Here is a 15,821-nt window from a genome sequence, read left to right on the forward strand (position 1 = left end):
CATAGTAAGGCAGGTAAATAATAATCAAATTAATTCAGATGCATAACATCCGCAGATAATGAAATCAACGAATGTTACGATCTAAATCGAACTAACAAACTACCATGGTAGTTTGTTAGTTAACATTCGTTGATTTCATTATCTGCGGATGTTATGCATCTGAATTAATTTGATTATTATTTACCTGCCTTACTATGAAGGCGTGATCCATTTCTTAGTTTCCATGTACGCGACAGATCGGTTACTGTCATGATCCGAACATTTCCGCGCTTTTTCCCTTGCTTAATTATCGTAATATACGATATCTGCAATATGGGAATAAAGCATATGGATGCATACTGCTATCTTCGCTCTGAGAGTTAGGAAATTGAATTGGGTTGGTTCCCGTTTCTCTGTCAGATGTCGGTACGATGTATTTTTACACCATACCCGCTACTGATATGGAATAAAAGGAGCCGGCAATTCATAGCATTTCGCTGACGAATGAGTTTTGTTGCTCTGACGAGGTCAAATAAGACCGAAACCATGGTCAGCATCTACTCTTTGTCGGCGAAATGAAATTTCTGGTAATACTTCGAGCGATGGTAGTTTGTTAGTTCGATTTAGATCGTAACATTCGTTTATTTCATTATCTGCGGATGTTATGCATCTGAATTAATTTGATTACTAATAATAATCTTAATATACTTCGTTGGCAGTATGGTAAGTTTTAAGCCAAGCCAAGATTAAACCAACACTGTCCTGGACGATTTCTCACCCTCCGGAAGTATTTCGACTGGCGGTGCGAAAGCCCCTAGAAAGACGGAAAGGGAATCGAGAAACAACTCTATTCTGTCCAAGTTCTCAGCCTACTTACTGTAAGTAGTTTGACTAGTGTTGCGAAACCCCTGGAAAGACGAATACGGGGCGGAGAACCGAACGAATCCTACCGTTGTGCCTTTTGATGCTGAATTTAGTTCCCATTTTTCGATTATAGTTATGGCTGGCGAATCAGTCGGCGATTTGTTGAGATTCAAAATTGAATCAAATGAAACAATTCAATTTCAAGGAGCTTTATTAAATGACATCTTGGTTAGATTTCATAATCAAACCTAAACTTCCCTTAACTTCAAAGTACCCTTCTAAGGCTAGCCACATATTGAGGGCAGTCCAGCACAGCAGAATCTAGCCTAGTAGAGGATTTTGTAACAATTGAATTAAATATGCGTGCATCGTTCAGGAAGAGCACAGGAATAGTTTTCCCCTGTATTTACAATTTTACAAATTTTATGGTGGTGTAATTTCGCGATTGCCTTATTTTGTCCATCAGTTTGGATCCTCTTTTAGATATTTCATCCCATTAGACTGAACTTATATTTCGGTTAAATTGATTTTATACATATCCTAAGAAGTTTTCTGCGAGATTTCAGCAGTTAAGTTGTGGTGATGTACCATCAGTTTATGGCTCACGATCTTTTTATTTTCACTGGCACATTTGGAACTAATTCTCGTATTTGTTATTTCGTTTATATTGTTGTATGTATTGTTTTTTGGTAAAACAAATAGCTTTCGTATCATGATTACCCATTAAGGGAAAATTAATAACTGGAAAGCGCGTCGTCATACTAGAATCAGAAATATCAATCAATATTCGTCACAGTGGCATAGGAAAAGGAATAAATGATTTGAAAACGAATGTTTATTTCAATTCTATGTTATGAGTCAATACAATATCAGTCAGTTTGATGAAGAATCAGTTCTCTTAATCCAACAGAGAATATTTATCCAGGCGAAACTACATATTCCAACATAAAGAACCCTCAAACTTGAAGGGATTACCAAAAAGTTCAAACTTTGAACAGGTAACCAGAACATGCAACTATTTTTGAATGTCACTAAGTATTTCTGCTTGCATTCTTCGAACACGTTCTCTTTATTTTCCATGAAACTCATAGCTGAAAAAAAAACGTTGTTTTTTATTCTATACATAGATATGAATATAAATATATAAGTTTAAATGAATTATTAATTCTCCTCGATCTAGTATGATATTCTGATAATACACCATTATTGATAAATTCAAATTGGTGATCCAAATTATGTATATTCAAATGATTAAATGGTGGTATCAGGATCAAGAACAGGAAAATGATACTATGTCAGTTCGCCAGTTCGCGAACTGACATAGTATCATTTTCCTGTTCTTGATCCTGATACCACCATTTAATCATTTGATTATTGATAAAGGGTATGAAACATGAACTGAAGTTGAACTTCTCTTGTAGCATCATCTCCTGCAATGGGCATGCCAATCCTTGACGACAATGCTGTAGCTGTTAATGAAATTACGCCAATTTTATTGGAAAAAATGACCCTTCGCCGTTACTTGAAAGAGCTAAATGAAATAGATCTAACGGAAATTATACAAAATGAGACTCACCTACGAAGAAAATGATTAAAAGCTGTGGCGTCATTATGAATTGATCGATAAGAACTTTCTTTGCTGCAACTCTCAGCGTTTTTCCGACAACCAATTTATCAAGCCACTGATACCTGAAAATTGACACCTAAAATACATTTGGTGAAAATGCTCGGAAATTATTTTACAATTTTCTCCTTGAATAAAGTAAGATTAGGTATCATTCTGAGTCTCTTTGGAAATCTTTTACATAAAAAAATCGGGTGAGTTGTATCGCTTATAAATCAAGAATCACTTATAACTCAAAATATCTACCGTCATGTCATACGAAATGACGCCACAATTTATATTACAAAGTGGTATCGTGCATCAATATGTTTGGAACAGGAATAGAGAACTGGGTTCAATGACAATTTTTGGTCTAATTATTGTTTGTATATACAAAGAATTTCAACGAATCCAAAATCCAAATCTTCATCTAACTCCTAATACAAGCTCTCAAATATATGGCTTCTTTAGCCGTTTATAGGGGTTATATAAACAAAGGTACTACTGAGTACTGTACAGGGTGGCCAAATTCGTTGTCTACTGAAGGGATCTCGAGAACTATAGCAGCTAGAAGAAAACGGACGACACATTCTCGAGCTCTTTTTTCTTGACTAATCCAAAACTGAAAACAGATCCAGCCTATAGCGTTCATAGATTTTGTCGAAAGAATCGAAATGAATGAATGATTTTTTTCATACTCATTCATTGAATTGATGTGGCCGATACTTGACGAAAATCTTCTTCTTCTTCCACGCAATTTAGGCCAATTTAGTCCCATTTCAGCTCCCTTGTGAGATCGACGTCCAAGAATCAACCTTTTTGGGGGCCTGCCTGGAGGACGACGTGACTGGGGTCGGCCATCCCTTGCAATCCTCGCTACTCTATTTATAAATAGAGTAGTACTTCCTCGTCGTCGTTTGCGACCCCATCTAACCACTTCTTCGATCTCGCATTCCTTCCTTATGTCGCTGCTTCTTTTCATATCTCTCACAGAGTAGCCTGCAATACTTCTGACAGTTTTCATTTCATTTGTTCTCAAGATGTTCTTGGTTTTTTGGTTTTCAGTCCGGGTTTCTATAGCATATGTAAGTACTGGTGTTATGTAAGTCTTATAAATCTTGGTTTTAGCACGGATGTTCATGTATTGGGTATTCCATATTTTCTCCCTCAGGGCTCTAGCTATTCGGTTGGCTCTGTGTGCTTGATCTCTTACTTCGTTGGTCCTATTCTGACTGTAGGTAAGTTGTACTCCTAGGTTTTGAAACTCCATAACTTGCTTTACAGGCTTGTCATCAACCACAAGTTTGCATCTTATGAGTTCTTTAGCGACGACGAGTGTTTTTGTTTTGGGGATAGATATTTGCCTGTAGTACCTACTCTGCAGCCTTTTGGTAGAAAGCGTGCAGGAGCCTTTGCAGGTCGTCCTCGTTTTCAGCTATGATTACTGCGTCATCTGCATGATGACAGCATATGATCTTTATTTCCCCAGTGGTGAGCATGTAGCCTCTGCTCGCTTGCTTGACGTGGGTGATAATGTCGTTCATGAGGATATTAAATAATTGAGGGCTTAGAGAGTCTCCTTGTCTTATTTCCGATGGTGTTGGAATTTCTTTTGTCAGCTTCTGGTTCAACAGTAGATGGGTGCTTGTATTGAGATTGAGCTGTTTTATGACGTCCACAATAGTTCCAGGCGAGGTTCCAGGTACCCGCTTCTTCCTACGAACATCAATGACATCCTTCAGTTTTACCATTGAGTATTAAACCCATACTCAATGATTTTACCCATAGAGAAAGGGTCTCTGCTATTACCCTGTCGAACGCTTTGGTAAGTCGACGAAACACATAAATGCTGGCCTGTCATACTCTATAGCTTTTTCAACAATCTGCCTGACCGTGAAGATGGCGTCGATGGCCGATCTGCTTTTTCTGAATCCCTGTTGTTTTTCCGACATGGTTATATGTTCAATTAGCATTGTTTCCAGGATCTTCGTGAACAATTTCATAGTTGAATTCAACAGTGTTATGCCTCGGTAAGTTTCGGGGGATTTCTTCTCGCCCCTCTTGAACACAGGAATGGTGATACTTTTCTTCCATACCAGGGGTAACTTTTTGGTCTTCAATATTTTATTGTATAGGGCAGTTAGTTCCACCATAAGTACGTGTCCTCCATTCTTCAAGAGCTCATTCGGTATTTCATCTAGGCCTGGCGCCTTCCTGTCCTTAATTTTTTTTAGCAATCTCCGTTATCATCTGGTATCTCGATAGGGTCAGGATCTTCCGTAGTTTCATCGGGAATATTTTCTGCAGAGTACAGTTTCTGGAAGTAGGTACTCCATTCCGTTTCGTCTATCTGTACGGTTTGCGTGTATTCACTTACTTCTAGTTTTCTTCTTCTTAACATTCCCCAAACTTTCCTCTGTGCGCCGTACAAATCTTGCTCCATATGTGTGGTGAATCTTTCCCAGTATTCTGACTTGATGTTCCTTATGTCTGAGTTGACTTTGTTTCTTTTGTGTGGATGTAGTTCTTTCTATTTTCTGGTGTTTTGTTGCTTCTGTATGACAAATAAGCTTTCCGTTTCTCTGTTGCTAGCGCTTTGACCTCTGATGTAAACCATTGTGTTCTATATGACTTTGTACTGCGACCGGTTTTCCTTTTGCCTAGAGCTTCTTCAGCGGCTTCTTTTATGTTCGTCCTTATCTTTTTCCAGCAGCTCTCCACATAATCGTACTCGCCAAAGATATTACACATACACATGTGTAATATCTTTGGTGCTTGCCAATTTGATTTTCTCCAATTTTCTGTGACAGCCGTACCCTGTAGAGCTCTTTTGTTGAAGGATCTTTAATTGATTCGATGTTGAGCTTTTCTTTGTCTACATTTATGATTTTTCTTTTTGTTTGCATTCTCATGCGTAATTTACAGAGTACTAAAAAGTGGTCAGACCCTATATTAGCGGAAATTATATAGACTTCTCGCAGAGACAACTGTCTCTGCTTCTCGTATCAAATATTTAAGTTGGATGAATTGCTTGGTTTGATATAACATATATGTTATATCAAACGATTTGATATAACATATATGTTATATCAAACCGAGCAATTCATCCAACGAGCTCTGTCCACCAGAGTTTTGCCAGGTAATTTTCTGTTGTGGTTTGTGTATGAAGAAGCTGTTGTTTATTCGCGAGTTATAGCGGGTGCAATTAGGGCTTCTCCATGTTCATTAATGTGGTCTTCGGTGTATCTGTGTTTTATACCGGGTATAATATACAGAGCCGGATTAACCTTTAGGCAGAGTAGGCGACTGCCTAGGGGCCCCCGGCCCACATGCACGAAAAAAAATAATTGAATGTATCATAAAAATAAAATTCAATAGGCATGATTTCGTACGTGAGAGGTCAGTTGAGGCAATACTAGACTTCATATGTTCATCATGGAAATTTCCGTTTCGTCGAGGTTGAACTCAATATACGTAGCGATTTGCAGGGTTTACAATCAGTGACATACCAGAGGCCTCAGCAGACCCCGCAGTGTGAAGGAGCCCCAGAACTGAAAAGGTCCCTGAGCCAAACAAAAGAGCAGTAAATGGGCCCCTGATTATCGTGAACTTGCCGCTTCGCGATATTTTTCTGATAATAATGAGCAAAACAAATAAATTCAATAGTAGCCCAGGAAGCTACAGCTATACCAGAAAAATGGAGAAATATTCCCAGTTGGCCTGACAATTCTCCTATTTTCAAGAGCCTTTATGTTCATCAAGCGTGTCGGCATTCTCTTTAAAGGACACCAGATGATACGTATATAGTTTTATTAGTAAGCGGCTCCTTTGATGTGGGATTCTTCAGGCGGCATCTTCTATATTTCAAAAATGATTATCTATTCTCCAATCAGTATATTTTTTCTAGAAGGGAAACAATATTTCAGATTCTTTTCATTTGTATTTCCATTCTAGAGAATTCGATACCACGTTGAGATAAGTTCAGAGTGTTCAATATTTTCTGACTTTTTTTTTAGTTTATTTGGATTTTTGTACTTCGAATTGTTTTATTGAAGATAAGTTTTATGATCAATAACGTAACTGATTTTTCCATTGAGCGCATCTTATATTTTTTTATTTTCAATTATTGTGTTAGAACGTTTTTCGTATCCTATAACTTCGTTCGTTAACTTCGTTTCTATAACTTGTTTCATTTGAGTGATAATTATTTGATGGAGAAATCTGTGCCCTTATCATTATTTCAGTAGATCGATTGACGGACTTTGCCAATATCGAGTGAAATTGAAATTCATTCTGGGAAGACTCTGTGTCTTCCGAAATTTTTACAGGGCTTTCACTCCCAGTCTCTGAAATAAAATCATTTAAAAAATAAAAAAATTAAATAATCGATTTGCTTAGCGTGAAATTTTCCAGGTGCAAATAAGATGGAAAAAATTGTTGCCTGACTATGAACGAAAAATTGAAATTTATGGTAAAACTTCGTAACTTTTTGACAAACTACGATTCTGAAGATTTTTAAGAATTTTTCTGATGAAGGAGTTCAGACTCCTTCTAAATCAGTATAGATTTTGAAGAATTCGTCTGATGTTCTTCAACAGACTGATATAGATTCGATACGAAGTTTGACCATAAAGTTCCATTTTTCATTCATTATTAGGCAACAATTTTTTCCAACTGATTATTTGCTCCTGACAAATTAGTGCAAGAATATACGCAACTTTACCAAACAACTGATTTCCTTATCGTTATCAGGGATGATTTGAGTGCAACAACCTCTATAATCCTAACATAAATTCGGATTCTTATAAATCTGAAAACGGCAAGTACCTATATGTCAGATTTTTGCCAACAGAAAAAATTTTTGAAAAATTATTTACAAATATGCCTCGAGAAAGAAAAATTTCCCAAAATTTACCATCAGTTCTATTAAAAGAAGCAAGTTGAAATCGAATCTATAGTCAGAATATTTTATCGCCTCTCAAAAAATTTGTGAATTTGTTTTCGATTTTTACTTCTCCACTTCTTTCGAGGAAAGGTTTTTCGCCTTTGAAAAGGACTTCGGAAATCTGCCATACAAGTATTGCAACGGTTGAGGCCGTCCCTGAGTGTAAATGTTTTTCTTGAAGAGTTTATTATTAATATTTCTCTTGCGTAATTTTTCACTTTCAAGATTGCTTTCCCTTTTCTTCGATAAAGAAAAAGTCGATGAAACCCTTCAAGAAAAAATAACTGAGGGGTTCAGAAAAACAGAAAAAATAGCGAACAACAAAACACTCGGGATGAAATCTTGAAGAAAACACACAACCTCTTCCAACTCGGATTTAGTCGGCAATCAACGGAGAATCAACCCTCTTCAAATACGTCAAGAACAAGCCAAACTATGGCAGCAGAATCAGAAGAAATCCCGAAATCAAATATTTCCATCCGTGACAACCTGAAACTAAATACATATATACATGTCAACTTAAAAATTCTTATGATGGTTGTAAAGGGGCCCCGAAAATTGCACTGCCTAGGGGCCCCTCTCATGGTTAATCCGGCCCTGATAATATAATTTCCTACTCTCGCATTTAGGTCACCCATTATGAGCAGTTTTTCTGTTCCTGGTATGTACCAGGAACAGAAGTGAGGAAGATACATGAAGCTTTAGCATCGTAGAATGATTTCGTTTCTTCTAAGCTTTTACCAGTGTCCGCCGCGTATACACTAATAACATGAAGTTTTCCCGATCCCGTTTCAAATGACACCACTACGATTCTCTCGTTTATATTCTTGTATATCTTGAATAGAATGCTCTGACACCAGCAGCAAGGCCACTCTTGCCACTGCTCTTTTGTGTTTCGCTACTCCACTGTATGCCAGCATGTATCCGGGCAATTTGATATTTGATAGTTCCCTTGACTTTACGCTTCGTCTCAGATACTGCATAGGTGTCAATTTGGTGATGGTTCATCTCCAGGAGTACATAATCACATAATAGATTGTCTATGTACATAATGTTCCAGCAGGCCACTATTATTGTATTCGATCTCCACCGTTTTTTCTTTGATGCTTTAATTTCCGTATTCTTGTTCCTGTTTCTTGCCAAGTCCGTTGCCGTGTTAAGTATCCGTCCTAATCCGAGGCTGTGAATTGGTACTTTGAGCAATTAATCGGTTTTAATGTCAGATAGGCTGCTAACCTCGCCCGACAACCCTCTTCCCTCATTTGGGCTTGGGACCGGCTTCGGTGCGATTGAGCCACTCAATCCACACACCGAAGGCAGAGTTTTGACGAAAATCCATAGTTGAAATTAACACAGATTATATGATTTTCACAAATTGAGTTTCAAACCACGGCACGTGTTTCGCTATCACAATAGCATCATCAGGTGGGTGAATATTGTGATAACGAAACACTTGTCGTGGTTTAAAACTCAATTTGTGAAAATCATATAATCTATGTTCATTTCGTTCTTCTGCCGTTTTCATTCGACTACTCTTCAGGAATAGGAATTTTTGTTCTTGCTTTGTCATCCAAGTCTGGAAACATTGGATGAAATTTATTTCAAATTTTCATTTTATTTCAACTTTAACATAATTAAATATCAGGATAATTAATAATTTCAAGATCAGATAAGAAATCAGGATTAACGAAGAAGAGGCCGAGTTCTGGCTTGGTGTATTATTATGTTTGTTTTGTTGCTTGTCGAGTGTGTAGTTTTCAGATATAAGAGAAGGCTCTTCCTTCGAATACTGATCAAAATGACCACGAAATTTGTTTGATAAGGTAGGCTATTGATTATTGGTTGTCAAATAACTAATAATGGAAAATTTCAAGTAAATTCAAAAATGCACTAAAAAAATAAATAACATGAAGTTCACTAGCGTGAGGTTTTTACCACTGTAACTGTACGTTTATTTGCTATCACAAAAGTTCCTAAGATAATTATGCATCAGAAGCTGAAAATAAAAGACCTACTAATAAAATCGAATCCCTTTCTTCAATCGCGTGGGAATGCAGCTCAAATGCAACCGAAAAGAAGGGGAAGAAGCGCGGAAAAGTCCGAACTTACAGTTTCACTTAGCAAGAAAATATAGACATGAATAAATCGTAATAATATCAAGACAGCTCTGAAGAAATCAAATATCGAAACTACGGTCAGATTCTACTCTTCCTCTATGAGACGCGGTCTTTCTTTCTGAACCCTGAGCACCTAATGGTGGTTGGGTTCGATCCAGATCCCCATCAGATCGTAACATTTGAAAATATCCAAATCGGTGAATGTTGTGCATTTGAATATCATTATATTCATTAATTATTATCTCAAAACAAAACGCTCGTTTCTAGTAGCTAGTATAACGTATTGATGTAAGTAATACTATACCAGACGGTAAGCAGAGGTCCAGCAATTGTAGTACCATAAATTGCATATCGCCCAATAACTGCTGGATCATATTTTTCAGGCGGAGTTTTCTGGAAACAGAGTTTTAGATGAGGTCTTGAAATGGATCACAAAATTCGAAATAGAAACCTCTATTTCTTATTCAATAGATTAAAATTATATATTTGTGACGCTTATCTGCTGCATTTATCTCTGATGAAAAATGCTCTTTACATCATAGTTTTCTCACGAATATAACAAGTTGAAGAAATACAAATTTAGGCAAGAAACGTGACGGCTAATTCGAGGCGAGGTTGTAGAAAGGGCACGATCATTTCGATTTGGACTAGTATCGTAATAAGTGATAATGTCGCATCGTAGGCCGTAGGGAATTGTAGAGTTTTTTTTTCAGGAAATTTGCGCGAATCTTTCGCTAATTGGGGATTGTGTTTTCAGTTTTTTCATCGTTGGGATTTTCGTTACATTCTTATTATTTTTTGATGCTGATTATTAATTATTATTTCTTTTCGATTTCATTTTTACATAGTGAGGTTTTTGCGTATTTTGGGCTCATTTTATTTCTTGAATTATTCTAATAATATCCCGACTTAGCGTTTCTCTATGAAATATTGCTCGACGGAAATCGCGGGTTTCAGATGGATGTAATATTACATCATAGACCTATAAAACACATGGACGCGCCCTTCCATTGAGTTTCAATAGCCACTAGTGCGGCCAACATGAGATGGAGCTAGTATGGGCAAGAAAACGTTCCTTAGAAGGCCTTAGCGCTAAGCGCATACGATTTATTTCGATTTTTTTTTTAAATAGGGAAAATTAGAAATGAAATTTGCTTAGAAATATTTCGATAATTGATTATAAACATAATTCTTTTAATTTAGGTATTAATTTCCTAGCTATATTTGTATATTGGCGAACGTTAGAGATAAAAACAAGTACCTATAATCGAATAAAAAAAATTGAACGAATATTAGTATCATTTAGATTGCGTTTATAATGATCCAATTATAACTAAAGAGCACAATTTTTGCTTTCGACAACTATTCCTCGGAAAATACAACAGATAAGTTCATGAAAAGTTTGTGAATACATTGATTTGAATAAAAACAATTGAGCACATTTTTAGCCAACACAATATTCTGATTTCTTGTTGGTTCAATATCGGAAAAAATCAATATTGATCAAAAGATTGAAAAATAGACATTACAATCAGCATACTAAGTAATTTTTCAACTGAGGATAATTTTTAGGAAGCATATTTATATTTTGTCCCGATGGAAAAGCTCGCATTCTGGGCATTTATTTTCTAACCTAATCTCAAGTGCTTCTTGAGTGTTATTTTATATAGATGAGAAAAGAATTGACATACATTTATTGATTTGAAATGAATAATTCAACTTTGATATAATAAATCAATTAATACATTCGAAGTTACTATACCTGTGAAATTTCACTTTATCTGTCTTTTCAACTCACTTCGTACTATTAATTGCACTCTACGAGGACACCATTATTACTTCCATAATAGAAAAAGGATACGACATTCAAAGTTGATCTAAAATTGATGAGAAAATTCTGAAAATTTCGATAAATACAAACTGCAAACGAATGTTTTGCCCATACTAGCTCTATCTTATTTCGGCCGCACCCCCTCTCTCTTTACGCCGTGTCCATGTGTTTAATATGTCTATGTATTACATCCATCTGAAACCCGCGACTTCCGTGTTCAATATTGAACACAAAATACAATTTTTTTTCTTAAATTGTATCCAATAAGTGATGAATGATTATCATCATCGTCGGAAGAGTAATCTTACAAAATATTCTGGTAATTATCAACGGCAGAGATAGATTATCGAAATATGTTGAAATCCTCGATGATATGGCTTTAAACTTTATAAAGTTATTTCTTGAATAATTATAATAACCTTCCATATACCATTCGATTATTCCAACCAAAATACAATGATCTCTTATACCTGGTCCCAAATACATAAATAATATTAACCACGCAACGTGGATTCTTTTGAGGTTATATGTATGTTTCTGGACATTATACTATACATTTAATTCATGTTATACTTACTTATTAATTGTATTTGGTTACTATAAAGAGATCGATCCTAAATTCACAATCAAAACCAACACAGAAGTAGTTAATATTATACAAATCACCAATCAACTTTCAACTCCGAACAGTCCACAGTCCAAACTACGAAGAAAGTGGAAATGGCGGCAAAATGAAAAAGGTGAATTGTATATTGTTTATTTGGAATAAACCTCCCAAGGCAAACTATGCGACGCCAAGAGAAGATATCCACACGTTTACATTATTTTCAACACGACAGTACCTCTCAGTAGGTAGACGAAGAAATGCCACAGATGGCACAGATCAGAACAAATAAAGATTTCCAATAGCCTTTGGAGACCTCTTTGGGAAGTGCATATTACGTTTCAAAGAAACATCCTCATGCCAACATTTTCGAAACATCCCAAAACATCCCAGGGATGTTTGTGCTCGCTGGGATACTTATTTCGTCTTGAATTCTGAGCTTGTTTTTGAAAATAATTAAATACAATCTTTGAGTATTCACTCCCAATGCTCAATGATACAACTATATATTTTTGGAAAGCCAACTTCATGCCTAATGAATATGTAGATAATTAAATAGAGGTACATGGTGTTTCATTTAAAAGCAAGAGGTGTTAGGAAAAACTTACTTTGTCAGTGGATTCTACGAAAAAAATTCTACCAGAAAAAGTTACAACTTTATGTCTCAAAAACTATATAAAAAGACTGAAAATTCTGCCTACACAATTTTCAACTTCCTGAGAAAATAGCTCACTATCTCGAAAACCACAATCCTCTATCTTTGAAGATAAGAGGCAAAAAGTGCTAAAATGGGATACCCATAATATGCACATTATTATACTTATTATTGTTTAAACTTTTATTCGTTATTTCGTTATTTATAATTCAGCTCGAAAAAAACAACTTAATATTTATTAACTACCTGCTTGGTTAATGGTAAATGATTTTAATACATTGTCACATGATGTCAGATTGTTCCGTTTGTTTCAGCAATATGAATCTACAAACACAAACACTTTTTTCCATCAAATTATAAAGAGGAAAAATTCCTCTTCTCTTTTCCCTGCACGCATTTCAAGTTGCAAAGAGTCACTTTCCCAAAAGGAGCGGCGGGAAAAACGCCTGCCTTAGCAGGGATTTTTCCCGCACGCAAATATTATAGAGTAAATTAAATTCTATCATGTCTCTATGCACCGAACGTCAACGATGAGAAACTCTTGGTAACATTGAACTAAAGAAGTTCAATGCTTGGTAACGACATGCAGAATTACTTGATGTTTATGTTCTGTGATATGACATAATCAAATAAGATACATATTATCTGTTTAGTGAAATGGATACATTTATATATTTCAAGCGGTTGTAGAAAAAACATTGTTCCTAACTCTTGCGGAAAGTGTCTTGCCCTCACTCAACTGCTAACCCGAACTCTGCTTCGAATCGTTCAAGCAACGGCAGTTTCGTCCTCACTCAACTGCTAACCCGAACTCTGCTTCGAATCGTTCAGCCAACGGCAGTTTCGTGCTGGCAAGTATCACTTATCACTTCCCACACTTGAAAGGAAAATAAATATTTTCTAGAAGCGTGCGCGCTCAACCTTTTTCACTTTCCCAAAAGGTGCGGGAAAAACGCCTGCAATTTTTCCCGCACGCACGAGTAAATTAAATCTTGTCATGCCTCTATGCACCGAAATGCCAACGATGACATATCCATAGTAAGCACTTCTACTCTGTAATCTGTGATAGTAAGGTAAGGACATGTAGAATTACGCCTGTCATTATATATGAATTAATGAAATCAATCACTAGTGCGGGAAATTTAATTTATTTCGTGCTATTTTGGCTGGGGGTGATGTTTTCCCGCACTTTTGATATTTCAGAAGCCGAAATGAGTGAAGGAAAATGGAGAAAAAAGGTAAAAAAAAATGATGTTCCCAACTCACGCTTTAAGTGACACTCGACTGCTTGCCCACACTTTGCTTCGCGTCATTCATTTGACGATTTGACGACAGCCATGAGCAGTACAGGATACTATCACTTTCCGAACTTGTTAGGAAAATAATTAGATCCTACACGTGCGCAAATTGCGTTTTCAAAACTCATCCGAACTTCGCTCCGCGTGGTTCGCCTAACTTCGTACGGAAAAGTGACACTTTGCGCACTTTTTAGGAAATTTACTATATCGACATGCAATTTCTTATCTTTCAGATGCATTCGATACTATCTTGAAAATAAACTTTGTTTAAGATGATCAACTTACCAATAACTTTTTCTGGACAGTCTGCTGCGAAACCTCAGCTCCAACACAAAGGGATCCATAAATTACGGAGTTGGATATTATTGGATATTTATAAAAGATTTTTCGTATTGTTTTCAACAACCTGCCCATAATGAACAACGGTCTGATTATTCGGAAGTGAATATATTTACCCAGCTCGCTCAGATATATAGATATTGTCACGTATCAAACGTAAATATTCAATAATTCGTTTCGTTTCAATGCAGCGCGATTATCATCCAAATTTCCAAATGTAAACGTCCCCTATAAACTGATATTCAATGGAGAATGCGCATGACATCAATTAAGACCAATTTGCTGCTGAACAATCACCAGTACTCAATATGAATATATACCTACTTGTAAAGTCTCCACAGAATTTCTCTTCGGTTTACATTGCTATAAAATTCTATGGAATATTCTAAACTGGATGCATATAATCATAATGCATCCCGTTATCATCATAATGTTATGAAGCAGTTCATGCTGCCTCACCTGTTTACAGAGTCAATTATGAACTGATTTTGAATCAAACCCTTTGCTCAGTCGACATTTTCGCAATTTGAAAATAATAATCCTTCGTGTGTTACCCCCAAAAACAGGATTGCACTTTGTGCATCGGTGGAAACGCGAAATCCCCAGGGCCGGATTTAGAGGTGTGGAGGCCCCGGCGCAACAAAGAACCTATCCTCAAATTATTTTCCATTCGATACAAAATGGATGATTTTTTATAGTCGAGTTTTTCAATACATTTATTGTGAAACCAAGTAAAGGTTTTTTTATTATTTAACAATCATATAAAAAACCTAATTGAAAGCAATAATTCTCGGAAATTAATATTCAACAAATATTGAAGGAAAAATTGTTTCCTATTGTTTAATAATCAGTAATTGAAAATTTTCCGAATTCTCTTATGTGTTGGATCCTGTTTTGTGGAGGCCCTTCTTTTGTGGAGGCCCCTGGGCAGTTGCACCTGTTGATCTGTTATTATCAATACAGAAAATGTAAAGCAACTGTATACCAAATACTGCATTTTTTAATGCAGAATTATCAATACAGAAATTGTGCAGCAATTTCTGTGCTGCAATCACGTGGCACTTGTAATGCAGTATCTGTGCAGTTGCTGGGAATAACAATAATAATAATACGCTATATCAGCACTGAACTACTCATTCGGTATCATCTCTTGGACCACCACCGATTCAGCAGCCCTAAACTACAGAAAAAGATAGAAACTTCATAACCGTACAGAAAAAGATAAGAACATCATAAACATATACCCTTAAAAGCTCAATAGGAAGAACAGAGCTGCCACGACATTTCGGGGGTCGAGGAATAGTTGATTTGTCCAACCATATGTCTCAGGAAATTGAAGGAGAATATTTTCTGAATAAGGCAGCTTCATCAGAACTTCATTGAGTTAGTTTGTGATGCTGATAATTCTACTCCGTTGAAGCTCCAACAGGTACACTTAGAAATCGTCGAACACTCTGCAGAAACCGAATGGCAAACCTTTATATGGGATACGCCAGAACGATGTCAACCATTTATGTCCGACATAATATCTGCCTCGAACTACTGGTTGACTTCCGGAAGGGAAGGTTCTGTCTTGTTTCCTGAGA

At 36.3% G+C, this 15,821-nt stretch overlaps 1 protein-coding gene across 1 annotated transcript; it reads right to left on the reverse strand.

The window, feature by feature from the left end:
• Positions 1-1,663: 1,663 nt before the first annotated feature.
• On the reverse strand, positions 1,664-14,514 carry LOC123317505 (mpv17-like protein). Its single transcript, XM_044904078.1, has 4 exons — positions 14,182-14,514; positions 9,813-9,901; positions 2,420-2,532; positions 1,664-1,934 (listed from the first exon to the last, which is right to left on the reverse strand). Exons 1-4 carry the CDS (start codon positions 14,308-14,310, stop codon positions 1,717-1,719), a joined length of 549 nt encoding a protein of 182 aa, XP_044760013.1. The 5' UTR covers positions 14,311-14,514; the 3' UTR covers positions 1,664-1,716.
• Between the last annotated feature and the right edge of the window lie 1,307 nt (positions 14,515-15,821).

This window comes from Coccinella septempunctata, chromosome 1, assembly GCF_907165205.1.
Source record: "Coccinella septempunctata chromosome 1, icCocSept1.1, whole genome shotgun sequence".
Lineage (NCBI taxonomy): Eukaryota > Metazoa > Arthropoda > Insecta > Coleoptera > Coccinellidae > Coccinella > Coccinella septempunctata.